The following is a 20,682-nucleotide window of genomic DNA, read 5'->3' as shown; positions in this document are numbered from 1 at the left end:
AATTACACAAATAGCCAACAAAAAGGTGAAGCCTACAATTTAATCTACTATTTTGTGTATAATATATATTTTTTTTGAACTTTGTCATCTTCCTAAAAACTATTTCGGATTTCCTCTTATCCTTTTTACCTGATAAAATTTGATTCTTTGTTAAATATTATACATAAAATCGTTGGTGTACGTGATAAAATTTGATTCTTTGTTAAATATTATACATAAAATCGTTGGTGACGCCCGTATAACCCATAAGACTTTACATACAATCAAAGGCTATTTGGATTATTTTTATTTTTTTATTAAGTCTAAAAAAAATTAAACTATATTTGTATTTTTCTTTCTAAATTATGTCACGAGTGAAGATGTGGACAAATGAAAGTTAAGTAAAGCGTAGGGGGGGAGACTGTCTTTTTTATTTCTCTCTCTCTATTGAACAAGAAAAAGTGGGTATTCTTTTCATTTTTCATTTTTCTTTTTAATTTTTCTTGTATTTTCCATTTCCTTCACATATAAAGCCGCCACTCCTCTGCTCTTCCATCAATTCATTCATCCATTGTCTCCCAAACATACAATACAATACAAATCTGATTTCTTCCATCATCTTCTAAGTTTAACATATCTCAACAAGCAACTATTCTAACATGAATTGCGCTCAAGCACACTCCAAAAACCTTCAAAAGGGTAATAAATAATGTTTCTTCTCTTTCTTTCTTGTTGGGGAATTTACAACCCTAAACGGAATTCATGTTTTTGAGGCGTAATGGCAGGCGGAAAGAAGGAGATGAAGTACGTTTTGGTCACCGGAGGTGTTGTTAGCGGACTGGGGAAAGGCGTCACTGCTAGCAGTATCGGCCTTCTTCTTCAAACCTGCGATCTTCGCGTTACTTCCATTAAAATTGGTTCGAATCTTTCTGTTTTATGGAGAATACACAAATTTCCCTCACTGGTTTCCTTGATTTTGTTTTCGATAACTTATTTCTTACTGGGATTGGGTTGTTTTTCACTTTCACTTTCCCGTGTTGTTCATCTTTGATCTATCTGCTTATTTTCGTTTCAACATTTCTAGGTTTTCTTCTTCGAAAAAAAGAGAACATTTTAATACCCTTTTGTATTTACCAACTGGGTTTTACATGTTCTTGCTAAATCCCACTCGTCGTTATCAAAATCTGGATATGGTGATTTCCTGTCTCATTGTCGTACACAACCACACTATGTAATTGAGATTTCAGAGTTTGGATTTACTTCTGGATTAAAAAAATAAACAATTTCAAGATTTCTCAAGCTAAATCGAAAGTATTGTTCATTTGTTTGTTTAATTTTTTGTTTTTAATGTCTAATTTTTCTTCGCAGATCCGTATCTAAACACAGATGCAGGAACTATGTCCCCTTTCGAACATGGTGAAGTCTTTGTTTTAGACGATGGAGGAGAGGTGAAAATCATTGAAAATTTACAGAAAAAGATTACGATTTGGGAACCTCTAAAAAGTATTCGATATAAAATTCTTTACTAATATCCAAAAACCCATTTGTCCATTTCAAAAATGGGGCCTTTATGACACTCCATGGCCCCTCCTTATCTCCGTCACTGTTTCTAATTATGAATAACTCGATTAACATCCAAATTAATTGATTAATTAATTAATTGATTTAATTTTAATGATTTGAAGGTGGATTTGGACCTAGGAAACTACGAGCGATTTCTTGATATCAAGTTAACACGTGATAATAACATCACAACAGGGAAGATTTATCAGGTATTAAATCATTAATTACAAAAAAAAAAAGAGGATTTTTGAAACGAATTAAATCACAAATCATAAAAGATACGAACTTATTGTTATTCGATATGATTTTTGATTGAAGTATGTGATTGATAAAGAGAGGAAAGGAGATTATCTTGGATCAACGGTTCAGGTTGTGCCACATATTACCGATGCGATTCAAGATTGGATCGAACGTGTGGCAGCGATACCTGTTGATGGGAAAGAAGGTTCGCCAGATGTCTGTGTGATTGAGTTGGGGGGTACTATAGGTATTCTTTAATTATTTCTTGTTTTGTTTCCATAAATGAATTTTTATTTATTTTATCTTTTTACTAAAACTGGTTGTATGGATTTTCAGGGGATATCGAATCCATGCCGTTTATTGAAGCTCTCGGACAATTCTCTTATCGTGTTGGTAAATATTTTAAATATTTGATACTATGATAGAGTATTACAGTATGGTTGTTTTAATACTGATACTAATACGGATACTGATAGTCAGAGGTGTAATAATAAACTTGTTTCAACTTTTTTAGGAGCCGGGAATTTTTATTTAATACATGTGAGTCTTGTGCCGGTTTTAAATGTTGTTGGTGAACCGGTAAGTCAAAAAATGAGAATTTATTGGTTTTGTGTTTTAAAATGTGAAGAAATTTGTTAAGATTTAAAATGTTTAATTTTTTTTTTTTAGAAAACAAAACCAACCCAACATAGTGTTCGTAAGTTAAGGAGCTTGGGATTAACACCGGACATATTAGCATGTCGCAGCACAACGGTTGGAATAAGCCTAACAATATCAATTTTTTTTTCGTTTTTATAAGTTATATTTACTAAATATTTAAATAAATATGCAGGAATTGGATGTGAGTTTGAAGGAAAAACTTTCAAGATTTTGTCATGTCCCGGTATATATATATTCATATACACCACAAACTATTCCATTGAACTCATTTGTATGACTTTTAGTTTTTGAAATGAGTCTTCAATAATTCAATAATTCCTTTGTTTGCAGTTACAAAACATAGTCAGTTTGTACGATGTCCCCAATATTTGGCACATTCCTTTGCTCTTAAGAGTACGTACTCGTTCCTCCTTTTAAATTTCATTCTTGTTATTAATCTGTTTTGTTGAATGGAATGGAATCACAGACAAATGGAATGGAATCACAAACAAACGTTATGGAATAAAAAAAGACACTCTAGATTCTAGCTAAGGAATCAAAATTAACAAAACGGAAGGAAACAAGCAATTTTTATTTTATCTTCCATTCCGACGGAATCAGCGATTCCATTCCATTCGTTCCATGATTCCCTCATACCAAACACTAAATTTTTTCTTCTATTTTATCTTTATAGGACCAGAAGGTTCACGAATCAATCCTGAAAACACTTAATCTTCTAAGGTTTGTCCTCCTTCCATAAACCAATACTCTCACACTTAAACTTCAATTCCGATGGAATCAGCAATTCCATTCCTTTGTACAGCGTGGTACGCAAACCGGTTTTAGGGGAATGGACAGCCATGGCTCAACGGTGTGACATGTTACAAGAGCCAATCAGAGTTGCCATGGTTGGAAAGTATACCGGTCTTTCTGATTCCTATTTATCTGTACTCAAGGTAATAATAAATTAAATAATAATTTTCATTTCGATTATTTGAAAAAATATTAATATTTAATATTTTTTCAGGCTTTATTACACGCTTCCGTTGCTTGTAGAAGGAAGCTAGTAATCAATTGGGTTTCCGCTACTGAACTTGAAAATTCAACCGCTTTAGAAGTGATTATCTTCTTCTTCTACTTCTTCATCGCTTTTTTTAACGGAAATTATATGATATTAATGGACAATTTTACCCTTACAGAGTCCAGATGTTTATAAAGCTGCGTGGAACTCACTGAAAGCTGCAGACGCTGTTGTTGTTCCAGGGGGTTTTGGCGATAGGGGCGTTGAAGGGAAAATAATTGCAGCAAAATACGCTCGTGAAAACAAAATTCCATATCTTGGGATTTGTTTAGGAATGCAAATTGCTGTGATTGAGTATGCGAGATCTGTTCTTGGTTTACAGAATGCGAATAGCACTGAATTTGATCCTGAAACTAAAAACCCTTGTGTTATATTTATGCCCGAGGTTTGTGCTTTGGTTTGTGTTCGAATTTCAAACTAATAATTAATTTAAAATCTTGATTTTTTGAACACCCTTTTGATATTATATGTTTTATAATATAGGGTTCAAAAACTCATATGGGTGGGACTATGAGGCTTGGATCTAGGAAGACGTATTTTCATGTCACAGATTGCAAATCAGCTCAACTGTAAGAAAAAACCGATTACTTTATAGCTTATTAGTTTTAATTATTTCTTGAAGATAATAAAATGTAATCAAAATTAAATTGTGTCATTAGATATGGAAATCAGAGCTTCATTAGTGAGAGACACAGGCATCGATATGAAGTATGTTTGTCACTAATATATATATGATTGTGTTAAATTTAATAATTTATATTCATTGCAATGAATATATTTTTTTTCTAACTTTTTGATTTAAAAATTAGGTGAATCCGGATATGGTGTCACAACTAGAAAAAAGTGGACTTAGTTTCACAGGGAAAGATGAGACTGGTCAGAGAATGCAGGTGGGTTATTTTGTATAAATTCATGAGTAATTTACAAAACTAGTCCCTGTACTTTCTGACTTGTACCATGTCTAGTCTGAAACTTAAACCGTTTTCAGTTTTGGTTCTTATTTCAAGGCTTCTTATCGATTTTGGTGTCCGGAACCATGAAATAAAGACCAAAATAAAAAGTTCTTAGGGACCAAATTTGATACAAAATCTTGAAATAAGGACCAAACATGGTAAGAATCAGGAAGCACAGGGTCTGATTTTGTAAATTATATTAATAAACAGATTGTTGAACTCGCGAGTCATCCGTATTTTGTGGGAGTTCAATTCCATCCGGAATTCAAGTCTAGACCAAGGAAACCTTCGCCACTTTTCATAGGTGAGTTTTTTATTATCAAAGCACATATAAATAGTTAAATAACAATTATTTGAAAAAATAAAAGATTATTTTTTGGTGAAAAATGCAGGACTTATCGCAGCAGCTTGTGGGCAATTGGATGCCTTGTTGAAAAAGAACATTGGCATGAAGGTGAACATTGGGTATACTAATAATAACAATAATGCCATTGGGAAGGGGGTCTCGGGGTTATCGCCACATCATCGATATGGTAACGTGAAGGTGAATGTAAACGTGAATGTAAACAATGGTTTGCATGTGTGAAAAAAGGAGTTTGTTGTTATAAGAATATTATAGCTTAGGACTCCTTTTGAGAAAAAAAAAAAAAGAAAAAAAAAACGAGGTTATGGTTTTGTATAGTATGGATGGATGGATGGATGGATGGAGCAGGCATCCGGTGTTTTTTAAGTTCGGAAGAGCCTTGTGTTTTGTAGTGGAGAAGTTGTAATGGTAGAGTTTAAAGAACCCCTTTACTCTATAGTTTTCTATAAGAAGCTCTTGTAGAAAGATCGAATTTTAGAGTCTTGATGAATAGGTAAAGGGTTAGTGTCTGAGGAGCTTTGGAGTGTGCGGATTTCAATTTTAAATTTCCAAGTATGGAATTTCTTCTTTGTGTTGTATGGTATCCTCTACTCGAAATTATTAGTCTTGAGTGAGTAGTTAATATCATGGTTTGTTTTAGTGAAATCTTGAATAAATTTATGTTAATGTCTAAGATATGTTAAGGAAACGTTGAACATTCATCGACATTTTCGCACTTCATCACACACTTCATCACACTTTCCATCTTAACAAAATGAACTTTAAGTTCTTGTTCATAAAAAAATAGCCTAAAGATTGTATTTCTCAACCAATATGTGCATCTTGATGTATTTTCATCACACTTTCCGTCTTAACAAAATGAACTTTAAGTTCTTGTTCATAAAAAAATAACCTAGAGATTGTATTTCTCAACCAATATGTGCATCTTGATGTATTTGTTGTTTGGTAAACCTCTTGAAATAACCTAGAGATTGTACTTCCTTTTTGCGGCAATTTCGACATTACTAAAGCTATTTGATTCTATGATGTTTAATGACAATATGGAAGCCAGTACTAAAGGGTGACCAGAAGTAAGTTTTGAAATTTATAACTTTAATATTCTATTTTCCTAAGGTTAACACCTTTCTTTAAATAATTGGACACTAATAAAATATGGTGACTAGAAGTAAGTTTTGAAATTTATAACTTTGATATTCTATTTTCCTAAGGTTAACACCTTTATTTAAATAATTGGACACTAATAAAATATGGGAGTTTAATAAAGTAACTTAAATTTAAAATTTCTTTTCATCGACTAAAATTTAAGTTTTAGAATTATGGTTAATTAAATGTTATTGGAGAAGATGAAGTTAGTTGGCGTTGACTTGTTGGCTATTCTTGACCTTTATTACAGAGTTGGTTGTTAGTTAACTATAGTTTAGCTAGTTGATCAGAGTTAAGTTAATTGGTTGTTTATTTGATGTATATAGTTTTGTATTCGGTTAACCAGATTAAGAAATTGATAAGAAATTATTTCCAAATCTTAAACTTCTACATGGTATCAGAGCAGGAAAATCTTGAATTATGGTTAATTAAATGCTTTCCTGAATATCTTGATGACACCGTTACATACCATCTTGTCTTCTTGTTGAGTATTTGATAATGAGTTATGATTATGTAGGTGTTGGAGGTCAAGGACTTTGTCACTTTGTGATGGTAGTCATATAAAGCACAACATATTAAAGTGATTGAGGCTTATGGTGTACATTATGAAGCCATGATCATGTTTTTTATTTCCTTAAGTGTCTTCAAATAGTAATCTTTTTACATGAATCTTTCATAGTGAGCATGCCTAACAATGTATTTGATATTCAATTTGATTTGGCTTATTTTGAGAACATGATAGGCCGATGTTATGTTTTTCTTTATGTTTGGGTTGGAATCGCAACCCATTGGCCAATTTGCGACTCATGAAAACTTGGTAATTTGGGTTTGCAATGATATCAATTCTACATATCTTTGTAGGGAAAATTACAAGAAAAAGCAACATAGTTTTCCTTAGACAATGTGCTTTACTTTTTACATGTGATAACAAAGTAATATTAATTTGCACAACTTGACCAATGTACATGTATTACACTAGTAGGCAAAGTTCTATGGTCCCACATTGATGGATAGAAGATACAAAAGTGTTCTTAATAAACCTTTTAATTTGCTCTAAAATGTTTTTTGTTTTTTTTTTTTTAAATTTAAAAATCAAATCGATGACCTCATCACCACTCACCAATAATTTCAAGATATACATGTTTTACAACAAAATCTAAATAGGTTTATATCTAATGTGACATGTCTCAAGCTCATCACCACTTTTTGTATTGATTTAAGTATTACATTGTTGTACGTCGACATAAACATTCTTGAGGGGTAATTCCGTCATAATTTTCAAGTAGGAGGTCCCGAGAAAGGACAAAAACGCCCTTGAATAATCTGCCGCCAAAAGGGGCTAACGTGCCCGACGCCCGCCGACATGTGTGGATTCTTACGTGGATGGCTTCATACACGTCGATTACCACGTGATCTTACAGAGATACGCGTCAGCATTTGGAATATGGTATTATACACTTTGACTTAACTTCATTATAAACACGTGAAAGATTATGGCAATAATCAAATAAGGTTAATGAAATTACTCGTATTAAGGTTTCAAATATGACTGCAAATCATGTATATATATACTAACTTCCGTATCTAAGATAAACGCTTTGACAATTAGTTAATAACTAAGAAAAAGACATGAGTAAAATAGTTTTAACGTATAAAATAACCAAAAGAAATGCTATTACATACGTAATAGCTTTATAAAAAGCATTCAAGATTTAAACTTTACAGTTTTTTATTTGATTTTATCCAAAATAAAAGATTTGATGAAATCTCGAAATTAAGTTTCTGTTTATAAACGACGAACAAAGTGTAAACCGTGGATTTGCATCCATATAATGTAAATTTATTTATTGCAAACTTTTTGTCGTATAAAGATCAAATTATATAAAATTTGTAACAATCAAATATGGTCATGATTTTTTTACACAGTTGATACATAAATATTAAATGGGCACACATGTAAAATTATAAAGAAAATCAACCACCTTAAGTCCGTAACACATGATAATCATCAAAGTGTTGTGTGTTTCTTTGATAAAGAATTAGTTTGCTGATCCTTGTTTATGTTTGTATGTTAAAATGCTAATTGAACATATTTATTAACTTGTTTAAAACGGTTGGGTTGGATTCAGTAGTTTTATCAGGTTTATAACTTTTATGGATGCATCAAAACGACAAAGTTTTTAGAAATGGTAGATTGTGTTTGGAGTATCTTGTCGATACATGATAACTCCATTTTCTTGAATTACTTTCCATTATAATAAGTTTCATGGTTGTGTTTTAATTGGCTCAAGGAACCAAATTTAGTTCATTTGCATTACTCATCACAAATTCACAACTAGCTTCTTACTAATTTTTAGTGTAAAAGTATTAATATTTGGTAGGCCCAAAAAGTTGAGAGGCCATGGCTCTCCTTAGCTCCTAAGAATTTTGCCCATCCATTTATTAAATTAAAAAAAAAACAACAAAAACGGATTTCTTTCAAATTGATTCACAAAGAGTTCAATAAAAGTTTATTTGTATAAGTCCCTACAAATGTCGAAAATGATACGATAAAAGCATTTATTTGATCTTTAGAAATATTTTCAATAAAAGATGAAGTTTCTTTAATTTAAAAAAAAAAACCATAAATCTTCATTATTGAACAGTTTAATTTATATTAGTATATTTTTTTTTGGTTTACCTGAACTAATACAAAAACTGCTAGTTAGAATATTTTTCAAAATGTAACACGTATCATTACTTTACTTCATATAGAATGGAAGACAAATAGAAAGAAAATATAGGAATATATTAATTTTTCGGTATTATATGGTATTTAAAATTTTGAAACACATAGCCATAGGAATGTTTTACATATTTTTTTAATTTAATTAATAATATAATCTATCTAATTTGAAATATAATAATATTACTATATTTTAGTTATAATAATAATAATAATGACTAAAATTAAAAGCAAAAAGTTATGAGATTACAAACGGATATTTATTCTAATGCAGCTAGTAAAGCATAAGTAATTAAACGACATATTAATGTAAAGAAAAGTAATATTTATTTCCCTTGACACGCAATGTAAATAGAAATAGAAGTGTTTTAGTAAGACAAATACAGTAATATACAGATTAAAGTTAGCTATCTACACTGTGGTTCATTGAATCGAATCTTAAAATAATATTTGGATGTGTTTGAAGTCCATTGTGGATATAAAGAAAGAAGATAAAGCAACAAAAGCCTCTTATATATTCTTAATGGATAAACCTTCATTATTCATTAACCAGTACTTTTGCATGCATCAGCGTATATTTTTTGACCACGATATATATATAATAATGCTTTTTAGTGTGTATGAAAATAAAATGTCAAACGTTCTCCACCATTTGAATTTGATTGATTATAGTTAGGGACATGGGGCTGTCAAAAATCCTCTCAGGCCCCGTCCAAAGTGAGACCACCCTCTTGGCCTGTTCCCAAACCTCCCATCGACCTTTTCTGAGGTGGGAATCCCCGTCCCAAAAAACCTACCTGTCACATCAATAAGTAGGTTAATTATTTTTCTTTTGTTATTCATAAGATATATAATAATATTGAAAATAGAGTAACGCTCGTATGTATAGTTAGTATTGTATTTGAATTTTTGTTGCCATAATTATATAAGTTTACTTGCTTTTCACACCAACCGGATTAAATGCATAAAACAAATATATATTTATATTTAAATAACTAAATATGCATTCAACTTGTATGTTTTTCCAACGTTTGATAAAATGCTCCATAGAGTTCTGTTTATAATATTTATACGTAATTCATATGTGAATAACATATAACCTTGCGAATTTGTTTTGTACATATATTAAGTCATGTATGAAGATATATTCACATGTTAATATTACATGAAACAAAAATATATGATTTTAATACTACATGTATATAGTGTGATATGGTATTCACATATAAATAATATATCATGTTTATCTATTTAATATCTACATGTATAAGTCATTAATGTTATCTTGCATATGAATAAATCATTTTGTGAATTGACAATATATGATCATTAAGACTACTAGTATATATACTATGACATGGTAGGATAACAATGTCTTTTATATGTAATAATCAAATTTGAATAAATTATTAATGTTAGTCACACATGATTAAATCATTTTATGAACTAAAAATATATGATTATTTAGATTACTGGAATATATACTATGATATGATATTTAGATATGAATAAAATAACCACGAATTTTATATGTAATATTCACATATACATAAATCATTAGTGTTATTTACATACAATTAAATCATTTTACGAACTGGGATTTATCATGTTAGAGACTTGCATGTGGATAAAGTTGGAAACTCCATCTATTAAGAACCTCCTTATAAGGTTTCTAGGAAGTTATAGCCTCTGACTTATGGAATAAGTGCTTAACAATGAGGTTGTTTTGGCCTATAGTCGTGACGTGTCCAATAGGGACCAGTTGCGACTATTTTGGACGGTAGCAACACGATATGACTATGTGTTGGTCGTGACGTGTCAAGCGTTGACAGTTAACTTTGACCATTGATCGTTGACTTTTTGACCAGTTTGACTTTTGTTTAAACTTTAATGAATTTGAGTATTAGAATGAGGATTGGCCTCTGTTTGGTATTAGGTGGGTTATACTATCTGTTTTGTTTGTGGAGACTCCTTTTGAGATTGTGATTCCTAAATTCATGTAACGCCCGTAAGTTAGAGCTATATGATTTACATGATTATAATAAACTAGAAAAGTGACCCCGCGTTGCGGGGGTTAGATTTCGATTAAACCATTTCCAAAAAGAGTTTACATGCACTACATAGTTGATTGATTATTCGGGAAACAACAAAAAAACAGAGGTATATTCGTCACCAATCTTTAAGAACTAACATTACAATTTATTCATTCATATAAAGTCGCATATTTCATCAACACACCAATTAAAAAGAAAAAGAAATTAGAGTACTAAATTACCTTAGCTTGTATTTCAGCATAATACTGACCAATGGCAGTTTTGAGATTTAACAGTTTGATATTTTTTGCATCTACTTTTTTATTTAAACAATTAATGATTTCCCTGGACTTTAAAAGTTTGTTGTTATTGATTCAAAAATCTCTTCAATTGTTTTTATTTGAGCACTTGATTTTTCATTATTTTCTAGTAGACCTATGATTATCTTGCTGTCTTTATCCATTTTTTTCCGAATCTTCAGATTCCTAAACAATATTAAACAATCATCTTGTGAGTATAACATGTGGATTGTTTTATAATATTTTTTAAGTAATTACATTTTGATCCCCAAGTATTAACTGATTTTTGTAATTTTGGTCCTTATTTGAGGTTCTTGTGACGTTTTAAGTCCCTGTTTCAAGTAAAATGACTATTTTTGGTCCCTGAGTTGGGGGTTATCACATTTTACTTGAAAGATGGACTAAAAACATTAAAAAAATACTTTAAAGGACCTATACTGCAAAAGATAACTTTAAGAAGCAAAAGTGAACAAATCAGCTATATAGTGACCAAAAATTGTAGTTTACTCGAAGTCTTATTAGATCTAATATTTAAAGAAAATAAAAGATGAAAATCTTTTTCAGTAAATGTTGTTTACGCTGATTTAGTTGTTATGACGCTTTGTCCCTTTCATTTGTTGTTTCTTTCAAATCTTTTTCCAGTTTTCGCAAAGAGGACTCCATTTCTTCTTTCCCAAGAAAAATTCTTGAAACCTGAAGCATTAAAAAACATGTTGTATGAAAGTATAGAATATACGTCTAGTGTGTGTATATATATATATATATATATATATATATATATATATATATATATATATATATATATATATATATATATATATATATATATCAAAAGTAAATTACAAAAATAGTCCTTATAATTTCTGGTTTTTTACCGTGCTTAGACTAAAAATTTTCATTTTTCACCTTTTATCCTTCTTTCAAGGCTTCATATCAATTTTGGACTTAGAACCTTGAAACAATGGCTAAAATTGAAAAGGTTTCAGTTATGAATTAAACAATGTAAAAAAATTCTAATTTACTCAAAATTACAAAAAGGGTCCTTTCGTTTTCAGATTTTTACACAACAGCCTTTCTCATCTTCCAGACTGTGTACAGACATACAAGATTGTAAATTGACTTTATGGACTAATAATAGGCATACAAACATTTTTTTTTTTTAATAAGCTTTCCCGAAAACCTCAATAAACCTCAAAATAATAAACTTAGTTGTTTATATTAACTAAAAAATAATAATTTATTATATAAATATGCATTTCACTTTGAGATCTAAGTAAAAACAATAAATAGAATGTAAATCTTCAATTTAATTAAGGAAAAAAGTAACCAATTTTCAGGGAGATGAATTCCAAAAGCTAAGAAATCTGCAACTTTGTCACCACTATAGACTACGAAATTCCTGAAATAAGATGAAAGGATTTAACCATATAATAGAAATTAATAAAAGAAACTCGATATCATCAGTATAAAAGCACTTACATCTTGGATCGCTTGCCATGTCGACATGTCCGGTGACCGGAGCTCAGAAACCTCCAGTTAGCTAGTCAAACACGCCCACCAGCTACCACCGATCTTTCAGGTGACAACCAAGAGCTGGAAGTTACAGCGGTGGTGGTGGAGGAGGAATAGAGTGGATCAAATGGTTGACATCAAACCTTAGTTTCCACTGTTGACAAACAGATGGTAGAGACAAAACCGGTATCCCTTGCCATTTCATACATAGAAAGAATGAAAGCCAAATTAAAGGGATGTTAAAAAGCAAACTCCAATCAATGTGAGACATATTCTAAAATAGAAACAATTGCATTTATTATGAGATGGGTATGCCTATTAGAACAAAGGAATAGCAAAAAATTAATGTGGGAGATACATTTTGAATTAAAGTAAAAGAAAATACATATGAAATCTTGGAATTTTACTGCTAGTCCACAGTAAAATCAATTCTTCAACCCAATATATACAACCTGTCAGAAAACATCGAAGATAATCGTATATCCGAAACGACTCAACTAAAGCATGACAAAGCATTTAATTAAGTTCTTGCACCTACAAGTTGAAAGCATCTATAAATTAACTGATATAGTTAGGATTTCCACAATTAACCAAACAAATCAGTTAATACAAAAATCGATATCAAGAAAACACAGTGGAAGTAATAAACGATTGAGAAGAGGAGTAATGATTAAGGATAGCAAAGAAATCCGTTGAAAAATGAAAAATTAACACTTGTGATTGGTCTAACCAGTTTTGTCGATGTTTGATCTCCATCTTCAAGCCTCATCAATGACCGACTCCAGTGGCCCGGCCACTTCCCCTTTTCATCTTTATACTTCGCCGATTAGGTATTCAAACCTGGAGGACGTGAAAGCAACAAATTATTGGCGATACCAAGACCTCGCTTCTGGCCACCACCACCACCAGTAGCGCCAGCGTCCGTTGTCGCTGGGTCCTCTTCCTTGTCCGCCGTTTAGTCAACATCATACACCGATCGTTGCTTGCTTGTAGCAGGTAAAGGTTCCGACCCTGCATTTGCGTCCGTCCCTTCCTCAATCGTTTTCAATTTTAAGTGAGAATACAATCGATTGTAAGAAAAATAGAGCACAGAAGGAACTGACCTTTAGATTTTCATTTTAAAACCCTAAAAACGAAACCCTTGATTAATGAACATCTCGTTTTGAACATAAGTATCTCTCAGCTGAATATTAGAAGATGAAGAGGTCTTTGTAGTCGGCGATTGAAAAAACCGGTCTATGATGTTATAAGCTTCTGATTGGAATAAAGAGGTGATGGAGGAGATTGGTTGATATGCTAAAGTAGTTAATGAAAGGGGGTATAGTCAGAATCGAAAGATATTTGATAAGAGAGGCGGTGGGAAGGATCCAGAAGCGGCAACTGTGGTAGAGGGAGAGTAACCTATGAACAGTATCCCTCTAGAAACATACTTGAAGACAGTAGAACAAAGCAGGTGGGTATTACAAAGGGAATGAGTAAAGAGATGATCAGAAGAAATCGGAGGCAAGGCGACCAGAAGGATCTAAATCAATTGAAAGGAATAGGTAGCGGTGGAACCGGGGAAGGAAAATGGAAGCAATGGAAGGAACCAGAAGGTAGAAACGGATATTGATGGTGGAGAGTTAAACTAACCAGGAGGGTAACTCGATAAACAGTACCTGTATGTGGTTGTGTTCGACCGACCTCCTGAGATGAAGACACGTTGCTGCATGTTGGAAGACTTTGATTTTAAGTAAGAAACGATGAATAACTGTGAGTAAAACATCTATTGGAAGGAAGGTTAGAGAAGCATATGAGTCGGTGAGGCTGGTATGGACACATTTAATAATAATAATGCAACATCAGGCAAAAAAAGAAGGACGAATTATGTCAATCCCTTAGCCACTTTACCATAGCTAAGGGTGGACAATTTTAATATATATATATATATATATATATATATATATATATATATATATATAATGATTATTCATTTTATTGAATAATTAAAATCATCAGATAGGATAACTGTTATTCGTACGCGTTACAGACTATATAGACATTTTTATCACTAAACGATAAAAATAACGTTTTTGTAACATCCTAAAATTTAGAGTAGGTTCTTGAATTAATAAAGTAAATGAATGAAAGATGATTTATATAGATAAATCATCTAGTAATAAATGCATCATTAGTTGACATGAAGTCTAGAAAATTAGAAGTGAAAATAATGACATTTTAGAGTTAAAGGGCCAAAAGTGTCAAGTTAGCAAAGTAAGTTGACCAAATGGTTGACTTAATTAACGGAAGGGGCTAGAAAATTATAAAATGGATGAGGAATGACTTATTATATCAAAACAAAAGTTAAAATCACAAATATATATTCATTTTTGGTGAGTTTTGGCCAAGATAAGCAAACTTGAGGGACCAAATATGAGAAATGAGGAAATAAGATGCCCACACTCTCTTCACCCTTATTCAAACGTGTTTTGCATCCAAGAAAAACCCTCTCATGGTGAATTTCTCATCCCTTACTACCTAGGGTTTGATTCAAGTGGTGAATTAAGCAACCAAACAATTGAGAGAAGGAATTAAGGCTTGCAAAGTAAAACTCTCCTCCCCATTTAGCTTAGATGTAACATCCTGTTTCAGATCGTCCGTGATTAGGGTTCGTGGGCTGTATCCCGGGCACGAGAAAGTCTCGGGGTTGCGACGAGTTGCTAGAAGCGTAGGGCATCTCATCACCTTTCTATGGATATGAGGTTCATTGGAAACAAAGTTATATCGAGGAAGCACTGGAAGTTTGAAGTTTTGGCAGGATTAATCCCTTATTTAAGAAAGGTGGCAGCTGAGTACGTTGGGCATACGTGTGTGTACGCTTAGCGTACTCATGTGCGTGATTTTTAAGCAGAGCCACCTAGTACGTTGGGCGTACCAGAGGGTACGCTAGGCGTACTAGGCACATAGTGAAAACCCTAATTTTAGGTGTGTTCCTATATAAAGAATGAGATAGCCTGATTCCTGACCACCATCCTCAGATTGCAAACCCACTTAAACCCTAAATTTTAGGTGTGTTATGTGTTTCAAGTTTTTATTAGGATCACGGGAAGGCACCGGTTTGATTGTACACACCATTGAAAGAGTTATGTTTTGAGGATCCTGGATTTTAATCAAACAATTATGGTGTTGTTTAGTAAATTAAATAACTGAGATTTTTGTTAAATGTGTTATGAGAATTATGTGATTTTAAATGAAAATTTTGTTTGAAAATTTACGGTGTTACATTATAATTCAAATTAATGAAAGAATGAACCTGAATGTAAAATTTGATTGTATTTAATGATTATGGTTTTACTTATAACCTCATTTGATTAGTTTTGTTGATCTCAATTTCAATCCAATCATCCTACTAATGGATTCGAGGATCCGGGTGAAAACCCTCATGAACCCTAGAAATTCAAATTGAGGATTTCATGTTTATATGTTAAACTGGAATGGGTTTTTTGACGTAGATGTTGTTTGATGACAATGAATCCAATTGGAATACTCAAACACATCCATGATAGTAGAATCATGTATAAGTTATGATTGAAATGCATTTTGGGACAATATGATGAAATCAATGGAATCCTTTATAGTTGATCAATTAATGAATAAAGGAAGTTCATACTCTTGGAATGATTATGATTCAAAACATAAGGTGTTACTTGATTCCTTGATTGATATACGAAAGGATTGGCCTTAAGGGAAATTTCAGAATATGTAACGGACTTGATGATTCCATGGTTAGATTAGGTAATTTAAAATTAGTTTATTGTGCTGTCAAGTAATTAACAACATTTTTATTGAGTTTACAAACATGTTGGATGAGAAAATTGGTCATTAAGAGCTTAATTGCTCACTAGGATCCTTAGATGTCATTTTATGCTTTTAGATAGCTTTGATGGCATTTAAATGTCTTCATGATTAAGTCATCATGAGCATAGGGATTAATTGAGTATTTGAGAAGTTGATAACCTTTATTTAGTCCTTAGCAACCAGTTTGTAAATTGTGGTGGCCAATGGAAGTATAAGGAACACGTTACAAAACTTTTAGCAAAATTCTACCTAAAATAGTGACATGTAGTCGTAACACGGGGCGTGTCATAATGACACGGGGGTGTCAGTCATGACACAGGGGCATGTCCTTTTTAACGTGGGGCATGTCAAACGTCCTATTAAGTGTATTATTTTCGTGGAAAACCTAGTAAACGACCTTCGATTGCCCTCAAAGTTTATATATAAGCTAATAGGAAGCAAATAAGCTTATAGGGAATATTTAAATGTTAAAAATCTTAGAGGGGTATTTTGGTCATTTTTAATGACTTATGGTCATCCACGTTATATAGGTGGTGATTGCGAGTGTTGCTCTAAGGAAATGAACTAGAAGAGGACTAGCTAGCATTCTTGTGATTGAGATGAGTACGTGTTGACATTTTCCCACTTTGGGTTACATTGAAAATTGATTTTATAATAATGAAATGCAATGCTTTGATATATGAAATGTTTGGAAATGAAAGTGTTCAATGCTTTTGAAACTAATGTTTTGAAAGAATTCTTTGAAAGTAAGAATGTTTTGAAAGTAAATAATATTTTGGAAAAATGAATGTTTGATATTGAAATGTGCCTTTTCAAAGTATATCTTCCTAATAACCTATGATACTATAAATGATGATATAAGTATTGTTAATGTGGAAAGTGAAAGCTAAGAAGAATGTAAAAAAAAAAGTAAAGAAAGGATGAAAGCTTCCTGGGCCATGATGCCTCATAAGAGGTCTATGATAAAAGAGAATGAAATGTGGAAAGATGTCTTTTGAAATGAAGTAAAAAGAAATTAAATGATAAGATATGAAATGGTTTGCATGAAAAGAGTTTTACTTGAAATTTATTGAAAATGTTTTATGGTCTAATATTTTATTTTACAAAGATGAAATGTTTTTGATGAAAATGTGATAAATGTTTTGGGTCACAAACCCGTGTAGATAATGAGACATTATTGTTTTCAAGTTACATTTAAGGAGAGAGGATGATACATAAAAGTTAGAAGTTAAAAGATAGAGAATGGGCTGGAACTTGTTAAGTTCCTTATTAATTGTATCGATGTAATTCTTATTTGTTTGCTATGGTTTGTATGATGCTTAACAGTAACACCCAATGCTTTAGTCATATATATTTTTATGGGATGTGGGTTAATACCTGGAATGATTTTGTTAAAACCATAGCATTTTAAAGTTTGAAAATTTTGAGGTGTTCCAGTTTTTGATACAATTTTTTATGATAAATAATCTTGATGAAAGTTGTGGTAAGCACGATGACAATTATGTGGGCATTGTAACGTCCTGAAAATCCAAGGATTTTTTTTTTCATTTTTTAAACAATAAATCATACAAACGACTTGTTCCAAAACCGATCAAACTGAATATATCATTTAAACACCAGAGTAATATCATTAATTGCCAATGCGGAAAATTCTTGTGAATGAGATGAGTAATATTTGGCTGCTGGATTAGATGTCAGACTGGTTGTCTCAGCGGTGGTTGAGGAAAATCTATGTATCCAAGTTTAGTGGCGGGTTGTCATGAATCAAAAGATTTCGAGAAATGTGAGGGTAGGTGCTTGGGTCTCAGGTCATGAGTTTAGAACTGAGTTATACGTATTTTAGCATTCCAATCGAAGGTATTCCATCCCAAACATGACTGGCCCCATCATAGGCATGCCTGGTATTCCAGCCCGAGGCTGATTGGGCCAGGCATGAGTGTTTGTGCTTGTGAGTTGGTTGTTGTGTGTGTTGGTTTGGGAATTAAAGGAAGCGGTGTATGGTTGGCACTAGATGGGTCATCCCCAGGTTTGTCTTCCATTGTTCATTATGTCCTTGGAAATTTTTTCATCAGAATAAGCTTTCTCTCGAAGGAATATCTAATCCCTTGTGTCAAGTGAAGAGTTGCCAGCAACCGCATATAATATGTGACTTTGTTTTTGTAACGCCTGTAGATTCGAGCTAGTTAATTTAGAGATAATAGGGGTCGAAAACGACTTTTCGACAAAAGATTATTTAGAATAAATAATCTTAACCAAGTTTTAAAATATGTCTCAAGGGTTCCCTACATATAAAGAACGCCAAAATCTGAGTTATAACGAAGAAATTATGACCCGTCAAAATTTTACGGCAAAACCGACACGGCACTGCGAGACGTAAATAGTCAATTTTTGATAAAGTACTTTTTAGCCTTAGTAATCTAAACAAAAGTTGTAGTATACGTTAAACCGATAGCGTCCATAAAAAGAACGCCCAAATCTGACTTCGTATGAGGAAGTTATGATTTTTCTAAGATTTGGCATAACAGTGCAATGCCCGAAACTTGAATTTTAGTTCGAGTGGTTTTTGGCCTACGCGACCTAAATGAGAGTTGAAGATCTCATTAATAGTAACTCTACGATAAAAAGACAGACGAAAACGGAGTCCGTATGAAGGAGTTACGAATTCTTCGCGGTCATTTAACAGTCTAATCTCCTCCTACTGTTAAATTTAAGATTGGTCAAGAATTAGCCGACGGAGTCTAAATTGAAGTTGTAGATCTTGTTTTTACCTATGCGTGGATATAAAGAATGTTGAAAACGGAGCTCGTATGTGAAAGTTACGTGGTTTAGAAGTCGGCAGGGTGCTGTTGCAAAAAGGTGTGACGTGGCTGAATATGGGCCAAGGCTTTCTCCCCAAGGCAAGCCACCAGAAGGTGACATGTGGCATGGAATCGACGAGTAGAGCTGTTTTCCAGCCTATAAATAGAGGTGTTAGGTTCCCTCATTCTTCACACCTTCCCAACTTCACTTTCTCTCTCTAGAACCTCTCTCTAGCTCCCCTTAAGCCCCCTAAAGTCTAAGTAAACCCCCTAGCACCCGAAGGAAGCCCCGAGGCTCCCGAAGCCCCAAGAAGAGAGCCTTTCAGCTCAGGAACGCTGCTCCAGCGAAGCCTGGTTTTCGAGAAAACCCGCTGTAAGTGAGCTATGCCTACCCTATCTTTAGTATATCTCATGTTTCAATATAGTAATGTTATTAGGACCTTATAAGGAATATTTGGGCTATTATTATGGTTTATATAAGTATTTTTTAACGCTTATATAATAGTAATAATAGCTAGACTATTAATTTGTCTCGTCAAACTTTAGACTAAACTCTAGTGGTAATGATACTAGGTTTCGTCAAGGGATAATTGTTTTAAGAGTAACGAAGTGTTGTCCGAGTGCCGACTCACCACCTTACCAGATGAGTGCATAGTTACTTTCATCTTAAACATAGATATGAAGTATTTTATATAAATTACGTGCTGTGTGTGCATATTATTTGAATACTTGCTGTCTATGCTGGATGAACGATTTTATGCATGTTTTAAAGGATTTAAACGGTATATTTATTTTATATCTACAAATATGTTGCGCATGAAACATGGGTAGATGAAATAGTTGGTGTGTGATGAATAAAATGATGAGAGATAAGTGATGATAGAAAGGTGATGATAATTAGGTAAATAGATGATGATGGATAGGTGATGTAGGATGAAAGGAGATACAATAACCTTAACCGACAATGTGGCGATGTGGTCATTTACCAGAGTATAGATGGTGACCACAGACTATTCTAGACAACCCCGTGGAAACACCAGCAGGCCCATAACCTGTAGGTGATGAATTATGAGTTCAGGCGATGTTGTAACTACGTATTCATGTGATGATACTCTAACCCCTTACTATGAATTACAAGTTCAGGCGATGTTGTAACTACGTATTCATGCGATGATGCCCTAACCCTTATTGGGCACGTATTGAGGGAGTATTCCCTGAATCAATATTGTATATGTGATGTAGGAGATGATCCTTAGAGAGAGTCCTTAGGAACAAACATATAAGGAAATGCAATGTAAGGAGATGAGAGGTAAATATGATGTAGGAGACAACCCTTAGGATAAATCCTTAGGGAAGGTACTTAGGAATAAAGAAGATAATGGGGATGGGTAATTGGGTTAATTGTTTGATGATCAAACATAATAATTATATTATTGTGGGTTGAAAACTCTATGTACTCACCAGGTTTCCCAACCTGACCCACTCAGTTTACTTGTATCACAGGTGACGATGTGAA

The 20,682-nt window shown here is 32.7% G+C and overlaps 1 protein-coding gene and 1 long non-coding RNA gene across 3 annotated transcripts; one reads left to right on the top strand and one right to left on the bottom strand.

Annotated features, from left to right (window-relative positions):
• Nucleotides 1-506: 506 nt before the first annotated feature.
• Nucleotides 507-5,464, top strand: LOC145086898 (uncharacterized). 2 transcript variants are annotated; one of them, XM_079024749.1, is made up of 19 exons: nt 507-678; nt 765-896; nt 1,348-1,427; nt 1,665-1,751; nt 1,861-2,029; nt 2,119-2,175; nt 2,297-2,361; nt 2,452-2,535; nt 2,615-2,665; nt 2,773-2,835; nt 3,116-3,162; nt 3,245-3,377; nt 3,449-3,538; nt 3,621-3,887; nt 3,986-4,071; nt 4,162-4,210; nt 4,312-4,392; nt 4,666-4,759; nt 4,848-5,464. In XM_079024749.1, exons 1-19 carry the CDS (start codon nt 639-641, stop codon nt 5,039-5,041), a joined length of 1,869 nt encoding a protein of 622 aa, XP_078880875.1. In that variant the 5' UTR covers nt 507-638; the 3' UTR covers nt 5,042-5,464. The 2 variants fall into 2 exon arrangements, with proteins under 2 accessions (XP_078880875.1, XP_078880876.1); XM_079024750.1 differs by lacking the exon at nt 507-678 and adding an exon at nt 1,064-1,172.
• A 6,411-nt stretch (nt 5,465-11,875) lies between these two features.
• LOC145086899 (uncharacterized) lies at nt 11,876-14,057 on the bottom strand. Its single transcript, XR_013700665.1, has 3 exons — nt 13,635-14,057; nt 12,499-13,542; nt 11,876-12,418 (listed from the first exon to the last, which is right to left on the bottom strand). It is a non-coding gene; the product is annotated as an uncharacterized LOC145086899 (long non-coding RNA).
• Between the last annotated feature and the right edge of the window lie 6,625 nt (nt 14,058-20,682).

This window comes from Lactuca serriola, chromosome 2, assembly GCF_051521515.1.
Source record: "Lactuca serriola cultivar US96UC23 chromosome 2, Lser_US96UC23_V15, whole genome shotgun sequence".
NCBI classification, from domain to species: Eukaryota; Viridiplantae; Streptophyta; class Magnoliopsida; order Asterales; family Asteraceae; genus Lactuca; species Lactuca serriola.
The sequence above is the reverse complement of the archived record's forward strand: the minus strand, read 5'-3'. Positions and strand labels throughout refer to the sequence as shown.

What these genes read in the sequence shown, in the direction of transcription:
- LOC145086898 (XM_079024749.1), top strand. Translation starts at nt 639, where the DNA reads ATGAATTGCGCTCAAGCACACTCCAAAAACCTTCAAAAGG. An exon ending in TTTTAGACGATGGAGGAGAG is followed by an intron (nt 1,428 to 1,664) that starts GTGAAAATCATT and finishes AATGATTTGAAG; the next exon opens with GTGGATTTGGACCTAGGAAA. An exon ending in GTGTTATATTTATGCCCGAG is followed by an intron (nt 3,888 to 3,985) that starts GTTTGTGCTTTG and finishes TTTATAATATAG; the next exon opens with GGTTCAAAAACTCATATGGG.